The 21,816-nt window shown below is 44.9% G+C and overlaps 2 protein-coding genes across 2 annotated transcripts; both read left to right on the plus strand.

Moving 5' to 3' along the window:
- The first annotated feature begins 3,204 nt into the window (after nt 1–3,204).
- On the plus strand, nt 3,205–4,152 carry LOC142818626 (olfactory receptor 52E4-like). The gene has a single exon (XM_089774020.1). The coding sequence runs from the start codon at nt 3,205–3,207 to the stop codon at nt 4,150–4,152; it is 948 nt and encodes a 315-aa protein (XP_089630146.1).
- Nucleotides 4,153–19,629: 15,477 nt separating this feature from the next.
- On the plus strand, nt 19,630–20,574 carry LOC102455831 (olfactory receptor 52E4-like). Its single transcript, XM_006110500.3, has one exon. The coding sequence runs from the start codon at nt 19,630–19,632 to the stop codon at nt 20,572–20,574; it is 945 nt and encodes a 314-aa protein (XP_006110562.3).
- Nucleotides 20,575–21,816: the final 1,242 nt, after the last annotated feature.

Here is a 21,816-nt window from a genome sequence, read left to right on the forward strand (position 1 = left end):
CTAATCTTGCCCCTGCATTCCTGTGCTATTTCCCAATATTCATCCTTTGTAATATGTCCTACTTTCCATTTTTTATATGACTCCTTTTTTTATTTTTAGATCATGCAAGATCTCGTGGTTAAGCCAAGGCGGTCTTTTGCCATATTTTCTATCTTTCTGACACATCGGAATAGCTTGCTTTTGGGCCCTTAACAATGTCCCTTTGAAAAACTGCCAACTCTCCTCAGTTGTTTTTCTTCTCAGTCTCGATTCCCATGGGACCTTACCTATCAGCTCTCTGAGCTTACCAAGATCCGCCTTCCTGAAATCCATTGTCTCTATTTTGCTGTTCTCCCTTCTACCCTTCCTTAGAAATTTGAACTCTATGATTTCATGATCACTTTCACCCAACCTGCCTTCCACTTTCAAATTCTCAACCAGTTCCTCCCTATTTTTTAGGATGCAATCTAGAACAACTTTCTCCCTGGTAGCTTTTTCAACCTTCTGTAATAAAAAGTTGTCTCCAATGCAGTTCAAGAACTTATTGGATAGCCTGTGCCCCGCTGTGTTATTTTCCCAACATATATCTGGATAGTTGAAGTCCCCCATCTCCACCAAATCTTGGGCTTTGGATAATTTTGTTAGTTCTTTAAAAAAAGCCTCATCGACTTCTTCCACTTGGGTAGGTGGCCTGTAGTAGACTCCTAGCATGATATCACCTTTGTTTTTCATCCCTTTTAGCCTAACCCAGAGACTCTCAGCATTTCTGTCTCCTATGTCCACATCCACCTCACTGCAAGTGTGTTCATTTTTAATGTATAAGGCAACACCTCCTCCCTTTTTTCCGTGTCTATCCTTCCTGAGCAAGCCGTACCCTTCTATGCAAACATTCCAATCATGTGTATTATTCCACCAAGATTTTGTGATGCCAACAGTGTCATAATTGTACTTATTGATTAGCACTTCCAGTTCTTCCTGCTTATTTCCCATACTTCTCGCATTTGTATATAGGTATCTAAGATCCTGATTTGACCTTGCCTCCCAGTTTTGCCCTGACCCTCCTTTCTCTCTGCCATTGTTGCCCACGCTCCCTCCTATTTCTGACCCATCTCCCAGCTCTCCATGTTCTTCAGTTACCTGTGGGCTTTGCTCACCTGTCCCCGTCGAATCTAGTTTAAAGCCCTCCTCACTAGGTTAGCCATTCTGTGTCCAAATAGGGTCTTCCCCCTCCTCGAAAGGTGGATTCAATCCCTGCTTAGCAGTCCTTCCTGGAATAGCACCCCATGGTCGAAGAAGCCAAAGTCCTCCTGGCGACACCATCCTCGCAGTGAGGCATTCACCTCCAGGATGTACTAGTCTCTGCATGGGCCCCTACCTGCGACAGGTAGGATCAAAGAGAATACCAGCTGTGCTCCAGACTCCTTCACCCGTACTCCCAGAGCCCTGTAGTCACTCTTGATCTGCTCAGTGTCACACCTAGCAGTATCATTTGTGCCCACATGGATGAGTAGCATGGGGTAGTAGTCAGCCGCATATTCCTCAACAATGCCTCCATAACATCTCGGATACGGGCCTCCGGCAGACAGCATAACTCACGGTTTCTGTAAGAGGAGAGTCTATTGACAGAGATTCTGTAGGTTTTAGTCAGGAGGAGAGGATGAAAGAGGATAAAGTATGGGTCAAATCACATGGGAAAGAATCACATAAAAAAGGAGGCTATTGACATAATAGGCATCACAGAAAACTGGTGGAACGAGGACAATCAGTGGGACATAATCATACCGGGATATAAAATATATTGGAAGGCTAGAATAGGCCATGTGGATGGTGGAGTGCCACTATATGTGAAAGATGATGTAGAATCAAATGAAGTAAAAAATCATAAATGAATCAAAATGTTCTATAGAATCTCTATGTACAGCAATTCTATGCTCTAATCAGAGTATAGTAGTAGGGATCGATTATCGACCACCTGATCAGGACATTCATCGTGTCTATAAAATGCTAAGGGTGTTTAGAGATGCTATCAAAATAAAAAACTCAGTAATAGTGGGGGATTTCAATTATCTCCATATTGACTGGGTACACGTCACCCCAAGACAAGATGCAAAGATAAAATTCCTCAATGCCTTAAATGACTGCATCTTGGAGCAGCAGGTACAGGAACCCACAAGGGGAGAGGCAATTCTTGAGTTAGGCCTGCGTGAGTGCAGGATCTTGTCCAAGGGGTAATTATAACAGCACCGCTTGGGAACAGTGACCTTATTATAATAACATTTAACATTCCTGTGGTGGGAGAAACACCTCAGCAGCCCAACATGATGGGATTTAATTTCAGAAAGGGGAACTACACAACAATGAGGAGGTTAGATGAACAGAAAATAAAAGGTAGAGTGACTAAAGTAAAATCCCTGAAAGCTGCATGGACACTTTTGAAAGACACCATGATAGAGGCCCAACTTAAGTGTATACCCCAAATTAAAAAATATAGTAAAAGAACTGAAAAAGAGCCACCATGGGCTAACAACCATGTAAAAGATGCAGTAAGAGATAAAAAGGTACCTTTTAAAAAGTGGAAGTCTAAAAGTAGTGAGGTAAATAGAAAGGAGCATAAACACGGCCAATTTAAGTGTACAAATGTAATAAGAAAAGTCAAAAAGGAGTTTGAAGAACAGCTAGTCAAAAACTGCAAAAGTAATAACAAAATGTTTTTTAAGTACATCAGAAGCAACAAGCCTGCTAAACAACTGGGGTGGGGGGGGGGGGGCACTATGATCCAGAGGCTAAATGAGCATTCAAAGATGTTAAAGCCATAGTGGAGAAACTAAGGCTGTGTCTACATTGGCGCCCCTTTCCGGAAAAGGGATGCTAATGAGACACTTTGGAATTGCAAATGCTGCGGGGTATTTAAATATCCCCCGCGGCATTTGCATGAACATGGCTACCGCTTTTTTCCGGCTCGGGGTCTTGCCGGAGAAAAGCGCCATTCTAGACAGGATCTTGCGGAAAATATGTCCTTTTCCGGAAGATCCCTTATTCCTACTTTCAAGAACCAACTGATCCAATCATCACACCCGCTACCATTCATGTCTGTGTTGCCTTTTCTTCCAGGATTTCTCTTACAACCACCATCCAAGAATAAGAGCAAGAGGAAGTCAGGAAAACGTACGGAACATACAAGAGGCATTCTTCTATCTCACAGTTCAACGCATTCTCCTCTACTCCATGTCAGATTCTAACACAACCAAGGTCATCAACCCTTCCACATTCATCCTGCAGGGCATTCCAGGCCTGGAGACAGCTGATGTCTGGATCGCCATCCCTTTCTGCACCATATACATTGTAACCCTCTTGGGGAACTTCACCATCCTGTGTATCGTGAAGATGGAGTTGAGCCTCCATGGGCCCATGTACTATTTCCTCTGCATGCTGGCCATGACTGACCTGGGTCTGTCCACATCCATTGTGCCCAAAGCACTGAGCATCTTCTGGTTCAATTCCAGGGAGATCAATTTCAGCGCCTGCCTCACCCAGATGTTCTTCATTCACTGCTTCATAACAATAGAGTCTGGAATCCTCGTGGCCATGGCTGTGGATCGCTACGTGGCCATCTGCCATCCCCTGAGACATTCCACCATCTTGACAAACGCTACAGTAACCAAAATTGCCCTGGCAGTGGTGCTGCGCGGTGCCTTGATCATATTGCCCTATGTCCTGCTGGCGAGGCAGTGGTCATACTGCGGAACTAACATCATCCCCCAGCTGTACTGCGCACACATGAATGTAGTGTGGCTTGCGTGTGGTGACACCCGAGCCAGTAGCCACTACGGCTTATTTGTGCTATTCTGTGTGTTGGGTCTGGATGTGATTCTGATTATTGTTTCCTACACCCAGATCCTCAGGGCCATCTTCAGCCTCCCCACAAAGGACGCCCGGCTCAAGACTTTTGGGACCTGCAGCTCCCATATCTGTTCCATTTTAGTTTTTCACATCCCAGGTCTCTACTTCTCCCTCTCGGGACGATTTGACAAGAAGAAGCCGCACCCTGTCCAAGTTCTTATTGCCAACATGTACTATGTGATGCCCCCCTCACTAAACCCCATCATCTATGGTGTGAGGACCAAACAGATCCGGAACCGGATTCTGCATTTCTTTGTTCACAAAGGTGCCTAAGTGCTCTGGCTCGCAGACCATGGTTAGTGCAGAGCTATCTGGGGAGACGGTGCTCAGCCCTGTTCACCTAGTGGGTCAGTCAGAGAGTCATTCAATCCTGTCCTGATCTTACTGTGATCTGTCAAGGAGAATAACTGGGCTATTGCTCTGGGTGGAACTCGTTAACACTTCAGGTGTCCAAGTGTCTAATTTCTTCTAACTGTCTCCCTGCTTCCCTGACTAATCCCTCAAACCCTGGCCCCTACACCACTTTAATCCCGTCAGGCACATTCCCTTCTTCATTGTATCCCCCAGGTCTCCACCTCCGTTCTGACACTTCCATCAACGTCCAGCACTTTGGCTCACTCCTCCCCTCCCCTTCTATCCCTCGCTGGAACATCCTGACCTCTGCCCCCACTAGCTGGGCTCACTCCGAACCAGGGTTGGGCCAGGAGCTTCTACAGACTGAGAAGGAGACTGTCGTAAGGATACAGCTCTGGAGGCAGCAGGACAGACAAGAGTGGGGCTGTAAAATTATGAAAATTTGGCTTCGAATGTGTGGAAGAAGTGATGACTGCATCCATGATCATTGCAATTGGCAAAACAGAGATTGTTGGTTTGTGCGTATTGTTCGCTGATCCATGTGAATGCTAATGTAGTTTAACCTGAGTGTAATTGTCTTAGTGGTTTGCAGCCTTTCAGTGGATTTTCTTTATCAATAATCATACTGTTCCTTGGACACAAAGGTCTGTACTCAAACGTTCCAGCGCTGATCGATGTTCCCTTGCTGCCCTCTCATCTTTGAATTTGGACTTTTCACTCATCTCTGCATCACTGGGTTGAGGAACTGTTGTTTTATTTTTCAGATATCCTGTTTTGAATCACAATTCCATTTCTGGTTTTTCACAACTATGCTACTTTCCAGGCTGATACCTGTTACATTTTTGAAAAAACCACCAGATTCTGTGCCTGAAACATTAGCCCATGTATCATGGGACTGCTCAGGGGCCTGAGGCCTCAACAGCAATTTTCAGACTTTGTTAATATAAAGCAGCTGTGGCTAACCCACGGCTCGTGAGCCGCATGTGGCTCTTCCCTCCAAATTGCAGCTCACAAAGCCACTCCTGCACCCCCAACGTCCCACAGCCCACGCCAGCTCCCCCCTGCCCACAGCTTCCCTGTGTTTACCAGGTCAGAGCTGCGGGTTTTAAAAATGGCACCCAAGATGTCGGCCTTCTTAAAGGGGCAACCTCCTTTACATTTTTTTTAATTGTTTTAGTTTTTGCTCGGAAAATTCTGTTCGGGAGGGCCACTTTTTTTTTCTGCTTCACAATTCTGATGCGGCTCTTCACATTTTTTCTGCCGTTTTGTCTCTCTTTGTTACATGCTTTGGCCATGCGTGATATAAAGAAAGTGAAGCTGTGAGCAAGAGGCAGGTTCCCGCTCACAAACGTGGGCAAGAACAGGGCTGGTATTATAGAAACACTCAGACATAAGAGGCACTAGGCCCAGGCTGTGACCAAATTCCAGGGGGGTCGTAACAGAACACCTCGCTGAGGAACATCTTGGTACCAACACCCCCAACACATATATATACAAGCACAGAAAACAAGAACACACAGACAGGGTGTAAACTGATGGCAAGTTAGATAGTGGTTGAACCCCCATGTACAAGGTAATGGGTGGTTCTAGGTAAAATCAGAGGATGCCAACTCAATACGTCAGGAGCGATGGGTTACTTGTTGATGCCTGTGTATAAAAGTATATTCCAAAGAGTTGTCTTTGTTAAGCCAAGGGGGCAATGTTGCATTCCTGGCCCTGTCTGAGCTAAGGCAAATTTCAGGGGGTAAATATACATAGTAGTTCAATAGAATCCACTGACGATTATTATTGTACTATGTTTGAAAATAAATCTGGCAGAGCACCTTCATTCCTTCTCTGTTTTTGTGGTCTTCGGGGGTTCTCTTAGAATCTGCTCTTTTGGCTATTTTTGCAAGCCAAGAGGACACGCAGAGGAGCACACACACAAACACAGACAAATGGTTATCATCATTGATGGAGCAGGGGACCTGTCGGGACACCACACCAGCGAATCCTAATTACTTTAATGGCACCAATCGCCAAGGCATGAGATTACAGGGTTCTGAAAGTCAGCCATTTTAGATACTTTAGACACCAGCCTGGAAAACTTCTGCCAGCGATTTTAGGTAAAAGCTACCTACCCAGGAAGGGCTTCAGGTCACCACCCTGGATATCAAAGACCTCATCTGGAACAGCCACATCCCAAGCAATACTAGGACTGCAAGGCTGCTGAACAAATCTCTTCAGAACAGTTCCTCCAACTTCCCCCATTTTCGGGAGGAGCATGGGTATTGCAGCAACAACCAATCCTGCTTAGTGATGATCTCTGAATATCATTGGCCATTATTTTTGAAAAGTCGTGGAGATCAGGGGAGATCCCGGATGATTGGAAAAAGTCACATATAGTGGAGGAGGCAAATGTAGTGGAAGAGAGGAAAGTGATTAGGAATAGTCAGCATTGATTCCCAAAGGGCAGGTCGTGCCTGACCAATCTGCTTAGCTCCTATGATGAGGTAACTGACCCTGTGGATGTGATATATTTTGACTGTAGCAAGGCTTTTCATAAGGTCTTCCACGACATTCTTGCCAGCAAGTTAAGGGAATATGGATAGGATAAATGGACGGTAAGATGGATAGAAAGCTGGCTAGAAGGCCGGGCCCAGCGGGTAGTGGTCAACGGCTCGATGTCAGGATGTCGGTCGGTTTCTAGCAGAGTGCCCCAAGGTTCAGTTCTAGGACCCGTTTTGTTCAATATCTTTATTAATGACCTGGATAAGGGGATGGATTGCACCCTCAGCAAGATTGCAGATGACACTAAGCTTGAGGGAGAGGTAGATACGGTTGAGGGCAGAGATAGGATCCAGAGTGACATGGACAAATTGGAGGATTGGGCCACAAGAAATCTGATGAGGTTCAACAAGGACAAGTGCAGTGTCCTGCACTTGGGACAGAAGAATCCCAAGCATAGTTACAGGGTGGGGCCGAATGGCTAAGTAGCAGTTCTGCAGAAAAGGACCTGGGGTTACAGTGGGTGAGAAGCTGGATATGAATCAGCAGTGTGCCCTTGTAGCCAAGAAGGCTAATGGCATATTAGGGTGCATTAGGAGCATTGCCAGCAGATCTAGAGAAGTGGTTACAGACTGGGGACCAACCAGTTAAGTAGTAGTTCTGCAAAAAAGGACCCGGGGGTTACACTGGATGAGAAGCTGGATATGAGTCAACAGTGTGCCCTTGTAGCCAAGAAGGCAAATGGCATATTAGGTTGCATTAAGAGGAGCATTGCCAGCAGATTCAGAGATGTCATTATTCCTCTTTATTCATCTCTGGTGAGGCCACACTTGGAGTATTGTGTTCAGTTCTGGGCCCCCCACTACACAAAGGATGTGGTCGCAACCAGAGGAGGGCAACCAAAATGATTAGGGGGCTGGAGCAGATGACCTATGAGGAGAATCTGAGGGATTAGGGTTTGTTTAGTCTGCAGAAGAGAAGAGTACAGGGGATTTGAGAGCAGCTTTCAACTTCCTGAAGGGAGGGTCCAAGAGGTTGGAGAAAGATTGTTCTCAGTGGTGACAGATGGCAGAACAAAGAGCAGTGGTCTCAAGTTGGGGTGGAAGAGGTCAAGATTGGATATTAGGAAAAACTATTTCACTAGGAGGGTGGTGAAGAACTGGAATGGGTTACCTAGGGAAGTAGTGGAGTCCCTAGAGGTGTTTAAGACTCGACTTGACAAAGCCCTGGCCGGGTTGATGTAGTTGAGATTGGTCCTGCCTAGAGCAGGGGGCTGGACTTGATGACCTTCTGAGGTATTTTCCATCTCTATGTTTCTAGGTTCTCTTTAATGAAGCATTTTTTCATTGCTGAGACCCACTAAGCCCAGGAGCCCAAGTCTCTGCTTCCACACTGGTTTGGTGCTCCCAGCCTGGCAACGAAGCCTTGGCCCATGGCTGAACGATGCTCTGCAGTACAAATTCAGGATACCAAAGCCACTTCTACCCATTGGCAGCCTGAGTCCACCTGGCACAGACATTCTGGTGGCTCTAACAGTGTCAAGATTGACTCAACTCTTTGTCACTCTTCTCCATATAGGAGTGTCCAATTTTTACCTTGGCCAGGAGGACGACCCCACCCTCCCCTGGGTTTAGGAACAGGTTCACAGAGACATGACACAAGCCCTCAGAATTTCACAGTGGCCCCACATGAGCTGACAGGAGATCCCCACCATCACATGGATTGAAACCCCCCAAACTCAGGAAGCCAGGACCCAGCTGGTTCTCCCCTGCTGTCTTTGGCACACAAAGAAGTTTTCCCAGAACATTCCACCAGCTGGCTATTAAGGGCAATAGAAGACATTGACTCAAGTCTCACTTCTACGGGCTCGGAGTCTATTGTGAGGTGAGAGATGATGGTAGTTCCTGCCCTAGCACCAGCTGCCCCATTGGGAGTGTCAGAAGCTCCGGAGGTCCCCTTGTCTGTAGTGGGAATCCCCACTGAGAGAGTTCTCCGGCATCTGGTGGGACCTCCTGAGCCAAACTGAACAAAAGGAGCAGCCCTACCATGACAATCCTTTGAACCTTTAGTGAGCACTTGAAAGACTTTTGAGTATGCTGTGTGCCCCTGTTGGGCCTGCCTCTATTTTCCTAATGTGCTTGAAACTAATGAGACAAACAAACTGATGAAATGGAACATTATACTGCATGACGATCAGATGACATTTACCTAAGAGTTTTGAAAGAACTGTAGTTTGTAACCCATACTTTATATCAACTTCTGTGCCAAATTACAGTGCAATGGCTAATGTGATGCCATTTTTTAAAAGGACCGTAGAAGTCATCTCGGAACTTCTATGCCAGTAAATCTAACTTCAATATGGCCATATTCCTAGAAACTATAACGAAGAACTGAATTTTCAGACACAGAGCTGAACATAATTTGTTAGGCGGAAAACTCAACATGAGTTTTATAAAGGGAAATCATCTATGAACAACATAGTAACTTTTTGGGGGCATCTACAAACCTGTGGGCAATGGGATCCAGTAGACATAGTCGATTTCCATTTCTAGAAAGCTTTTACAAGTCCCTCAGAAAAGGCTCTTAATGTAAGTTGTCCTGGGATAAAATGGGAGGACTCTTCATAGAGTTGTAATTGGTTAAAAGATAGGAAACAAATGGAAGGAATAAATGGTCAGTTTTTAGACTGGAATGATTGTCTTATCCCGGTTTGCACTTTGACCAGCCTAATCCAACCTATTCATTAATGATTTGGAGAATGGCAGAACGAGCGAGGTGGCAAAATTGCAGATGATCCTAAACTGATAAGATAATTAAATCCAAAGCAGACTGTAAAGAACCTCAAAAGGATCTCCCAAAATCAGAGGACTGGGCAACAAAAGGGCAATAATAAATGGTTAATAAAAGCAAAGTAATGCCCACTGGAAAACATTATTCCAAATATATGCACAAAACGTTGGGAGCTAAATTAGCTGTTACAAGTGAAGAGCGAAGTCTTGGAGGATTAAGTACAGTCAAAAAAGCAAACAAATCACTTGGAGAACACTGTAACCTGCCCGGGCACTCATGAATGGATCTCAAAGTTACTGTTTTCTTTCAAGCTAATTTCACAAATGAAATACACAAGGAAGCCTTGGAATTTAACTTCATTTACTAGCTTGGGTGCCATCACAAAGGTGTGAATAAGGACATTTCTGGGCCAGCACACTCCCTTCCACATCCTCATGACTTAACCAGCCAACCAATGGGCACTTGAGAACAATTTGCACCTTCTCTATCAGCTTCTTTTAATATGAACACTCCAATTCACTATTTTCCCTTCTTTTCCACCTGCTATCTCATATATAGTTTGGAACTGGACTTTAAATACTTCTCTTATCTGAACGAGTGGGTTGTACCCACAAAAGCTCATGATTTTATCTCCATGATTTGTTAGGCTTTAAAGCGCTGCTAGACTAAAATGTTGAGAACCTTTAATAAAGAGAGAGAGAATAAGACAGGGTTCGAACTGGGGGGGTAAGGTAGTCATACAGAGTTGCAAATGAAGCCTGGAATTTGAATTTCCCGGGCTTCATTTGCATGAAGCCAGCCGGCGCCATTTTTAAATGCTGGCTAGGTCGGACCCCGCATTGCACGACTACACACGGCACGGAGTAGCTAGTTCGGATTAGGCTTCCTATCCAAACTAGCTGTACGCCTCGTGGAACTGTCTGCCCTGCCCTCCTGGGTATTTCCCTGTTAGCAGATCAACTCTAGAGCACTAGGCATCAACCCTTGGTTCCTTGTTCTTTAACTAATCGATTATAGTTTTGGACACAAACACACAGAGCAGCCAATTCCCTTGGGGCTCAGCATAGATTTTGAAATGTCCCATCTCCCACTGGGAAGTCCTGTAATGACTGTACAAAGCTAAACCTGGCTAATGAGCCCAGAGGCACAGACATGGAGACAGAGACCCTGTCCTGAGTGTCCCCAGTCTCCAGCCTGTTTACATCCAGCTGTCACTTCTCCTGGGTGCTGAGCGATGCCCAATGGGATGGGCCAGAGCTGCCTTATAGACTTTGGATTCTCCGCTACAGCTCTTACTTGCTGCAGACGGTGCGGTGAGAGAGGTGCGGGACGTGTCTGCATGAGACAGTTTCCCTGGGAAGACACTTCCACCTCAGGATTCACAGGTACCGTCCTCTCCTCCTAGATCCCCAATTTGCTATGCGTGTGCTGGGTGTGCTGGGAGAGGGGATTGGTCTGTGGTCTTTTTTGCACTGCACAGACCCTGAACCTCTCAGGGCCCTTCCCATTCTTACGTAAGAACACAAGGTCAGACCAACGGTCTATACAGCCCAGTGTGCTGTTTGCCGACTCTGGCCAATCCAGGTGCCCCGGAGGGAGTGAACAGGACAGTTAAACCTCACATGATCCATTCCCTGTCACCCACCTGCACAGAACAGAGCCCAGGGACACCATTTCCTGCTTCTGCATCCTGGCTGACACCTTCAGCTCTAAGGTTGGGGCATTTCTGTGGCCCAGGGGATCCGTTAGGAGGAAAGGTGTCAGTAGCTGTACAATACAAAGCAAAACTCTAAGGCTGTGGCCCATGGGTTGCTCAGGCTCTACGGAGGGAAAACTCTCCTTGGAGGAAGAACAGAACAAAGCCCTCGGGGGCCAGCTGTGTGTTCATGCCCAGACACTGTCACCGCCTCCCCTCACATCTCAGGGCTCTGGCTGCTAACAGGGTGGCTGTTTCATCACTTGTATCTCTTGCAAAGCCAGGAGGTGATGGGGCTCCTCACTGTTACAGATTGAAGGATTTTCCAATGTGGGTCACAAACCGTCTCTCCTGTCGCATTAGAGGAGCAGGCTGAACTGTCATGTCTGAAACTTTCTAATAACTATCCACACCACAGCAAGCCTCCTTTGGGGCAAGATTTCAGGCCAAATGATTAACAATAGTCAAAGTGACTAACAACTAAAACGAGACCTTCTAATTGACAGTGCCAGACAGTCTGCACTCAATGTGATGCTCCCAGCAGCTTCAATGGTCAATCCATTGCTTGCAAACAGGGCGATGGCAAACAGGAGGGAGTTTTGAGAGGGGAGCTTTCCTGGTGAAGTAGGGCAATTTACAGGAGTTTGGGGTAAGTGGCTCTCTGGAGTGTGTGTGTTTGTGTTCGGGGGTTCTGGTCTTGTGTTCGTTTGTTTGGAGATTCCTGTGCTGCGCTTTTGGCTTGTTTGAAAGGCCGTGTGCTCAGGTCTGGCAGTTGGAAGCTGTGAGCCTTAATTAGGGTTTGAAATCTAAAACCCTCTGCTCATTGGTCGAACTTAAGCCAAAGGGAGGGGCTATCACGAAGGCCAGAGCTTATAGAACCTGCTAGTAAGCAACCAGGGAATCTTGGGAACTGGGCGATGGCAAACGGGAGGGAATTTTGAGAGGGAAGTGGAGAAGGGGCGCTTAGAGGGAGCAAGCTGCTATAGACATTCTTTGAAACTTGAGACTAAACTATATCCCAAACATTTAAATAACCCCCATAGAGAACCTTATTATTCATAGGAGAAAATGCAGGCAGAAGCCGAGTAGTAGAGTGGGGGCTCTCCTGTTTATTGCATCCAGTGTAGTATGTGTGAGTATCTGCCAGATGGTTGGGTGCTGTATGTGTGCACCCAGTGCAAGGAGCTCCTAATCATCAGAGAGTAAATGCAGGCTCTGAAGGCCAGGGTGGCTGAACTGGAGGAGCTGAGGGAGGCAGAGAGGTATGTAGATGACACTTTCTGGGACACTGTAGAACTGTCCCATCTCCACTCTGACAGCTCCTGTGCTATTAAGGAGGATGAAAGGCTCAGGGAAGGAGAGCAGTCAAGGAGAGCAGAGGGAAACCTTCCCATAGTTGGAACCTCCTTCCATATGATGTTTGGGTATCCAGATTATGTCTCTGGGGGAAGGAACTCCAGTCATTAGGACAAGGCAGGTGTAAGTAAAGGGGAGATTCTATGATGAGAAACGTAGATAGCTGGGTTTGTGATGACCGGAAGAACTGTGTGGTGACTTGCCTGACTGGTGCGAAGGTTGCTGATCTCTCGAGGCATCTAGATAGACTTATGTGTCATGCTGGGCAGGAGACAGTGGTCATGGTAAATGTATGGAAAGGTAGGAGAGAGGCTGTGGAGATCAAATTTAGGTTGCTAGGAAAGTGACTGAAATCCATGGCCTGTATGGTGGCATTCTCAGAAATGCTTCCAGGTCTGTGTGCAGGGCCAGGTAGGCAGGCAGAGCTTCAGAGACTCAATGAGTGGATGAGACGATGGTGTGGAGAGGAGAGGTTTAGATTTATTAGGAGCTGGGGACATTTTTGGGGGAGGGGGAGCCTATACAGGAAGGATGGACTCCACCTAAACCAAGGTGACTCCAAACTGCTAGTACTAAACGTTAAAAAGGTCATAGAAAAGTCTTTAAACTAAAAGATGGGGGAAAGCCGGTTGGTACGGAAGAGTACATGACTCATAGAATCATAGAATACTAGGACTGGAAGGGACCTCGAGAGGTCATCGAGTCCAGTCCTCTGCCCTCATGGCAGGACCAAATACTGTCTAGACCATCCCTGATAGACATTTATCTAACCTACTCTTAAATATCTCCAGAGACGGGGATTCCACAACCTCCCTGGACAATTTATTCCAGTGTTTGACCACCCTGACAGTTAGGAACTTTTTCCTAATGTCCAACCTAAACCTCCCTTGCTGCAGTTTAAGCCCCTTGCTTCTTGTTCTATCTTCAGAGGCCAAGATGAACACGTTTTCTCCTTCCTCATGTCACCTTTTTAGATATCTGAAAACTTCTAACATGTCCCCCCTCAATCTTCTCTTTTCTAAACTAAACAAACCCAATTCCTTCAGCCTTCCCTCATAGGTCATGTTTGCTAGACGTTTAATCATTCTTGTTGCTCTTCTCTGACCCTCTCCAATTTTTCCACCTCTTTCTTAATATGCGGTGCCCAGAACTGGATACTATACTCCAATTGAGGCCAAACCAGCGCAGAGTAGAGCGGAAGAATGACTTCTCCTTTCTTGCTCACAACACACCTGTTACTACATCCCTGAATCATGTTTGCTTTCTTTGCAACAGCATCACATTGCTCACTCATATTTAACTTGTGGTCCACTTTAACCCCTAGATTCCTTTCTGCCATACTCCTTCCCAGACCATCGCTTCCCATTCTGTATGTGTGAAACTGATTGTTCCTTCCTAAGTGGGACACTTTGCATTTGTCTTTATTAAACTTCATCCTATTTATCTCAGACCATTTCTTCAATTTGTCCAGGTCATTTTGAATTATGATCCTATCCTCCAGATTAGTGGCAGTCCCTCCCAGCTTGGTATCATCTGCAAACTTAATAAGCGTTCTTTCTATACCAGTATCTAAATCGTTGATGAAGATATTGAACAGAGCCAGTCCCAAAACAGACCCCTGCGAAATCCCACTTGTTATGCCTTTCCAGCAAGATTGTGAATCATTAATAACTACTCTCTGAGTATGGTTATCCAGCCAGTTATGCACCCACCTTATAGTAGCCCCATCTAAGTTAGATTTCTCTGTTTATTGATAAGAATATTATGTGAGACCGTATCAAATGCCTTACTAAAGTCTAGGTATACCACATGCACTGCTTCCCCGTTATCCACAAGACTCGTTATCGTATTAAAGAAAGCTATCAGATTGATTTGATTTGATTTGTTCTTTACAAATCCATGCTGACTGTTCCCTATCACCTTGCTACTTTCCAAGTGTTTACAGATGATTTCCTTAATTACTTGTTCCATTATCTTGTTGTTAAGGGGCCAAAAGCAAACAATTCCGCTGTTTAGGAAAGATAGAAAATATGGCAAAAGACCAGCTTGGCTTAACAAAGAGATCTTGCACGATCTCAAAATAAAAAAGGAGTCATATAAAAAATGGAAACTAGGACAAATAACAAAGGATGAATATAGGCAAGCAACACGGGAATGCAGGGGCAAGATTAGAAAGGCAAAAGCACAAAATGAGATCAAACTAGCTACAGGCATAAAGGGAAACAAGAAGACCTTTTATAAATACATTAAAAGCAAGAGGAAAACCAAGGACAGGGTAGGCCCACTGCTTAGCGAGGAGGGAGAAGCAGTAACAGGGAACTTGGAAATGGCGGAGATGCTCAATGACTTCTTTGTTTCGGTCTTTTCCGAGAAGTCTGGAGGTGTGCCTAACTTAGTGAATACAAGCGGAGAGAGGGTAAGTTTAGAAGATAGGATACACAAAGAACAAGTTAAAAATCACTTAGGAAAGTTAGATGTCAGCAAGTCACCAGGTCCTGATGAAATGCATCCCAGGATACTCAAGGAGCTGATAGAAGAGGTATCTGAGCCTTTAGCTATGATCTTTGAAAAATCATGGCAGACAGGGGAGATTCCAGAAGACTGGAAAAGGGCAAATATTGTGCCCATCTATAAAAAGGGGAACAAGGACAACCCAGGAAACTACAGACCGGTCAGTTTAACGTCTGTGCCAGGGAAGATAATGGAGCAGGTAATTAAGGAAATCATATGCAAACACTAGGAAGGTAATGAAGTGATAAGGAATAGCCAGCATGGGTTCGTGAAGAACAAGTCATGCCAAACTAATCTGATAGCTTTCTTTGATAGGATAACGAGCCTTGTGGATAAGGGAGAAGCGGTGGATGTCATATATCTAGTCTTTAGTAAGGCATTTGATACAGTCTCGCATGATATTCTTATTGATAAACTAGGCAAATATAACTTAGATAGGGCCACGATAAGGTGGGTGCATAATTGGCTGGATAACCGTAGTCAAAGAGTTGTTGTTAACGGTGCTAAATCCTGCTGGAAAGGGATAACAAGTGGAGTTCCGCAAGGGTCTGTTTTGGGACCCGTACTGTTCAATATCTTCATCAACGATGTAGATATTGGGATAGAGAGTACGCTTATTAAGTTTGCAGATGATACCAAACTGGGTGGGGTTGCAACTTCTTTGAAGGATAGGGACATAATTCAAAATGACCTTAGCAAGTTAGAGAAATGGTGAGAGGTAAACAGGATGAAGTTTCATAAAGAGAAATGCAAAGTGCTCCACTTACGAAGGAACAATCAGTTCCATACATACAAGATGGGAAGCGACTGTCTAGGAAGGAGCATGGCGGAAAGGGATCTAGGGGTCATAGTGGACCACAAGTTGAATATGAGTCAACAGTGTGATGCTGTTGCAAAAAAAAGCAAATATGATTCTAGGTTGTATCAACAGGTGTGTTGTAAGCAAAACTCGTGAAGTCATTCTGCCGCTCTACTCTGCACTAGTTAGGCCTCAGCTGGAGGACTGTGTCCAGTTCTGGGCGCAACATTTCAAGAAAGATGTGGAGAAATTGGAAAGGGTACAGAGAAGAGCGAAAAGAATGATTAAAGGTTTAGAGAACATGACCTATGAAGCCAGGCTTCATGAACTGGGCTTGTTTAGTTTGGAAAAGAGAAGATTAAGGGGGGACATGATAGCGGTTTTCAAATATCTAAAAGGGTGTCACAAGGAGGAAGGAGAAAATTTGTTCCTCTTGGTTTCTGAGGACAGGACAAGGAGTAATGGGCTTAAAGTGCAGCAGGGGAGGTTTAGATTGGACATTAGGAAAAAATTCCTAACTGTCAGGGTGGTCAAATATTGGAATAAATTGCCAAGGGAGGTGGTGGAATCTCCCTCTCTGGAGATATTTAAGAACAGGTTAGATAGACATCTGTCAGGGATGGTGTAGACGGAGCTTGGTCCTGCCTTGAGGGCGGGGGGCTGGACTCGATGACCTCTCGAGGTCCCTTCCAGTCCTATTATTCTATGATTCTATTACATAATAGGCATAATGGTGGAATGAGGACAATCAGTGAGACATAATCATACCGGGATATTAAATATATTGGAAGGCTAGAATAGGCCATGTGGATGGTGGAGTGCCACTATATGTGAAAGATGATGTAGAATCAAATGAAGTAAAAAATCATAAATGAATCAAAATGTTCTATGGAATCTCTATGTACAGTAATTCTATGCTCTAATCAGAGTATAGTAGTAGGGCTCTATTATCGACCACCTGATCAGGACAGTGATCGTGACTATGAAATGTTAAGGGTGTTTAGAGAGGCTATCAAAATAAAAAACTCAGTAATAGTGGGGGATTTCAATTATCTCCATATTGACTGGGTACACGTCATCTCAGGACGAGATGCAGAGATAAAATTCCTCAATGCCTTAAATGACTGCATCTTGGAGCAGCTGGTACAGGAACCCACAAGGGGAGATGCAATTCTTAATTAAACCCTGTCAGAGTGCAGGATCTTGTTCAAGGGGTAACTGTAACAGCACCGCTTGGGAACAGTGACCATATTATAATAACATTTAACATTCCTGTGGTGGGAAAAACACCTCATCAGCCCAACACCATGGGACATACTTTCAAAAATGGAACTACACAACAATGAGGAGGTTAGATAAACAGAAAATAAAAGGCAGAGTGACTAAAGTAAAATCCCTGCAAGCTGCAGGGACACTTTTGAAAGACACCATGATAGAGGCCCAACTTAAGTGTACACCCCCAAATTAAAAAATATAGTAAAAGAACTGAAAAAGAGCCACCATGGGCTAAAAACCATGTAAAAGAAGCAGTAAGAGATAAAAAGGTATCTTTTAAAAAGTGGGAATCTAAACCTAGTGAGGTAAATAGAAAGGAGCATAAACACGGCAAATTGAAGTGTACAAATGTAATAAGAAAAGCCCAAAAGGCGTTTGAAGAACAGCTAGTCAAAAACTCAAATAGTAATAACAAAATGTTTTTAAGTACATCAGAAGCAACAAGCCTGCTAAACAACCGGGGGAGAGGCAGTATGATCCAGAGGCTAAATGAGTACTCAAAGGCTACGTCTAGACTGGCATGATTTTCCGGAAATCCTTTTAATGGAAAAGTTTTCCATTAAAAGCATTTTCGGAACAGAGTGTCTAGACTGGCACAGATGCTTTTCCGCAAAAGCAATTTTTGCGGAAAAGTGTCCGTGGCCAATCTAGATGCGCTTTTGCACAAAAAAACCTCGATCGCCATTTTCGCGACCGGGGTTTTTTTGCGCAAAACAAATCTGAGCTGTCTACACTGGCCCTTTTGCGCAAAATTTTTGTGCAAAAGGGACCTTTGCCCAAACGGTAGCAGCATAATATTTCAACAAAAAGCACAGATTTCATACAGTAGGAAGTCATTGCTTTTGCAGAAATTCAAATGCCGAGTGTAGAAAGCTGGCAAGTTTTTCCTGAAATGCGGCTGATTTATTGGAAAAACTGGCCAGTCTAGACACAGCCAAAGATGTTAAAGGCATTGTGGAGAAACTAAATTAATTATTTGCATCAGTCTTCAAATCTGAGGATGTTAGGGAGATTCCCAAATCTGAGCCATCGTGAGCCATCCTTTGTAGGTGACAAATCAGAGGAACTGTCTCAGACTGAAGTGTCCTTAGAGGAGGTTTTGGAACATACTGATAAACTTAACAGTAACAAGTCACTGGGACCAGATGGCATTTACCCAAGAGTTCTGAAAGAAATGAGATTGGGAATTACAGAACTATTAATTGATTTGTAACCTACCCTTTAAATTGGCTTCTGTACTCAATGACTGGAAGGCAGCTAATGTAACACCAATATTTAAAAAGGGCTCTAGAGGCGATGTCAGCAACTACAGACCGGTAATTTGAACGTCAGTTCAGGGAAAATTAGTTGAAGCAATAGTAAAAAATAATACCGTCAGACACATAGATGAACATAATGTCCATTTATGTAAGAAGTTGGGAATTTTCCCTCTTTTTGCATGTTAGTGCAATAATATTATTTAACATCCTCTCCTCTATTGTATTCCCCTGGTTTGTCTCCTCCCTAAACTAAACTGTCCCTGATACTTCAGGGGGAAGCCCACTTAGTCTGTGCAAGATAATCTTAAAAACAACAAATGGTCTGGTAGCACTTTGTAGATTAACAAAACATGTAGATGGTATCGTGAGCTTCCGTGGGCACAACCCACGTCTTCAGATGACGGGAGTTTTGAGTTTAGGATGTGCAGAGCCAAAATAAATAGAGGAGAAGGAAGAGGGGGGAAGGAAAAAAAGGAATGGGGTGGGAAACAAGCACCAGAGGACATGAAAATATCAAAGGGAAAAACAACTAGGCAAAACTGGTAAACTATAAGCACCTGAAGGCTGGATAGTTAAAAAGAAGCAGATAAGGATCAAAGGATATCAATTGGATACAATTGAACAGTTCAGTCTGTCCAGAGAAGTCAGCCTCTGCTTTTCTCACAACCTGTCTCACAAGCCTCCTTTACATCAGCTGTGTCCTTTGCAGAGACTGGGGGATGAAAACTGAGCTTCTCACTGGGGATTGTTCTAACTGAGATGGGTTTGGGTTTTTTTCCTACTCTCACGTTTTCAGCAACCTGGCGAATAAGGCATTCTCTACAGCATGGAATATCTAGCCTAACGTTCCAGGCATTAAGAACCAAAGGTGGGTAACAAAGGCCCCAACACCCTCTTTCCAGCTGGTGCCTATTATGGTTTCCAAGGTGATGACACATTATTGAGCATGGAGCTCTATTAAATATGAAATTCACGTTAGAAAATCCAGCTGTTCATCAATCATTTATCTGAACAATGAAACTGTCACATTTCAGTGTGTGAAGAGACCAATCTGATTCAACCATGACACCAGCTGTGTTGTCTGATATGAACATTGTCTCTCCTTCCAGGATTTCTCCGACAACCCTCATCCTAGGCCAAGAGCAATAGGAAGTCCGGAGAACGTACAGTGCAGAGAGGAGGAATTGCTCTAACTCACAGTTCAACCCATTCTCCTCTGTCTCATGTCAGATTTCAACTCAACCAAGGTTACCAACCCCTCCACCTTCATCCTGCAGGGCATTCCGGGCTTCGAGACAGCTGATGTCTGGATCACCATCCCCTTCTGCACCATGTACATTATAACCCTCTTTGGGAACTTCACCATCCTGTGTATCGTGAAGATGGAGTTGAGCCTCCATGGGCCCATGTACTATTTCATCTGCATGCTGGCCATGACTGACCTGGGTCTGTCTACATCCATCCTGCCCAAAGCACTGAGCATCTTCTGGTTCAATTCCAGGGAGATTGATTTCAATGCCTGCCTCACCCAGATGTTCTTCATTCACAGCTTCATAACAATAGAGTCTGGGATCCTCGTGGCCATGGCTGTGGATCGCTACGTGGCCATCTGCCATCCCCTGAGACATTCCACCATCTTGACAAACGCTACAGTAACCAAAATTGCCCTGGCCGTGGTGCTGCGTGGTGCCTTGATCACATTGCCCTATGTCCTCCTGGCGAAAAAGTGGTCATACTGCAGAACTAACATAGTCCCCCACCTATACTGTGTTCACTTCCCAGTGGTGGGATTGGCATGCGGTGACACCCGAGCCAGTAGTCACTATGGCTTATTTGTGCTATTCTGTCTGAAGGGTCTGGATGTGTTGTTTATTGTTGTGTCCTATATTCAGATCCTCAGGGCCATCTTCAGCCTCCCCACAAAGGACGCACGGCTCAAAACTTTTGGGACCTGCACCTCCCACCTCTGTTCCATTTTAGTGTTTCACATCCCAGGTATCTACTTCTCCCTCTCGGGACGATTTGAGAAGAAGCCTCACCCTGTACAAGTTCTTATTGCCAACATGTACTACGTGATGCCCCCCTCGCTAAACCCCATCATCTATGGTGTGAGGACCAAACAGATCCGGAACCGGATGCTGCATTTCTTTGTTCACAAAGGCTCCTAAATTCACAAAGGCTCCTAAGTGCCCTGGCTCACAGACCATGGTTAGTGCAGAGCTGGCTGGGGAGATGGTACTCGGCCCTCTCACTGAGTGGATCAGTCAGAGATTCATTCAATCCTGTCCTGATCTTACTGTGCTTTGTCAACGAGAATAACTGGGTTATTAGTCTGAGTGGAACTCGTTAACACTTCATGTGTCCAAGTGTCTAATTTCTCCTAACTTTCTCCCTGCCTCTTTGACTAGTCCCTCAAACCCTGGCCCATACACCACTTTAATTGCATCGGGTATATGCCCTACTTCATTGTATCCCCCAGGTCTTCACCTCTGTTCTGACACGTCCATAAAAGTCCAGCACTTTTGCTCACTCCTCCCCTCCCCTTCTATTCCTCGCTGGAACATCCTGACATCTGTCCTCACCAGCTGGGCTCTCTCTGAACCAGGGTTGGACCAGGAGCTGATACAAACCGACAAGGAGACTGTCATAAGGATACAGCTCTGGAGCCAGTAGGACAGACAAGAGTGGGGGGTAAAATCATGCAAATTTGGCTTCAAATGGTGTGGAAGAGGTGCTGGCTGCATCCATGATAACTGAAATTGGCAAAAAAGAGATTGTAGCTTTTTGTATTTTGTTCCCTGACCCATGTGAAAGCTAATGTAGTTTAACCCGAGTGTAATTGTCTTAGTGGTTTGCAGCCGTTCAGTGGATTTTCATTATCACTAATCGTACTGTTCCTTGGACACAGAGGTCTGCACTCAAACATTCCAGCGCTGATCGATGTTCCCTTGGTGCACTCTCATCTTTGAATTTGAATTTTTCACTCATCTCTGCATCACTGGGTTACAAAACTGTTGTTTTATTTTTCAGGTATCCTGTTTTGAACCACAATTCCATTTCTGGTTTTTCACAACTATGCTACTTTCCGGACTGATACCTGATACATTTTTTAAAAAAGCACTAGGTTCTGTTTCAATCCATACTTTTCTCCTGACAATAGTTAATAATAAATCCATCATAGATCGATTTGCTTTATTGTGACAAAACCATGCACTGGGCCTAATTCCCTAATTGTAGGTGACTCCCAGCCTTGTAGTGAGCTGGCGTGGCCTCCCACTTATGCAGAAGGGGAAGGACAGGCTCAAATCCACAACACTTGGTGAAGAACGTGGGCAGTGTACCAACCCTTATAATAACGGGTCCTATGCACACAGCACAGTAAGTGTGTCTAGTTGGAGATATGGAGCTGT

The sequence above is a fragment of the Pelodiscus sinensis genome, chromosome 1, assembly GCF_052426305.1.
Source record: "Pelodiscus sinensis isolate ZL-2025 chromosome 1, ASM5242630v1, whole genome shotgun sequence".
NCBI classification, from domain to species: domain Eukaryota; kingdom Metazoa; phylum Chordata; order Testudines; family Trionychidae; genus Pelodiscus; species Pelodiscus sinensis.

Coding starts and splice junctions, on each gene's coding strand:
- LOC142818626 (XM_089774020.1), top strand. CDS start 3,205: ATGTCAGATTCTAACACAACCAAGGTCATCAACCCTTCCACATTCATC.
- LOC102455831 (XM_006110500.3), top strand. CDS start 19,630: ATGTCAGATTTCAACTCAACCAAGGTTACCAACCCCTCCACCTTCATC.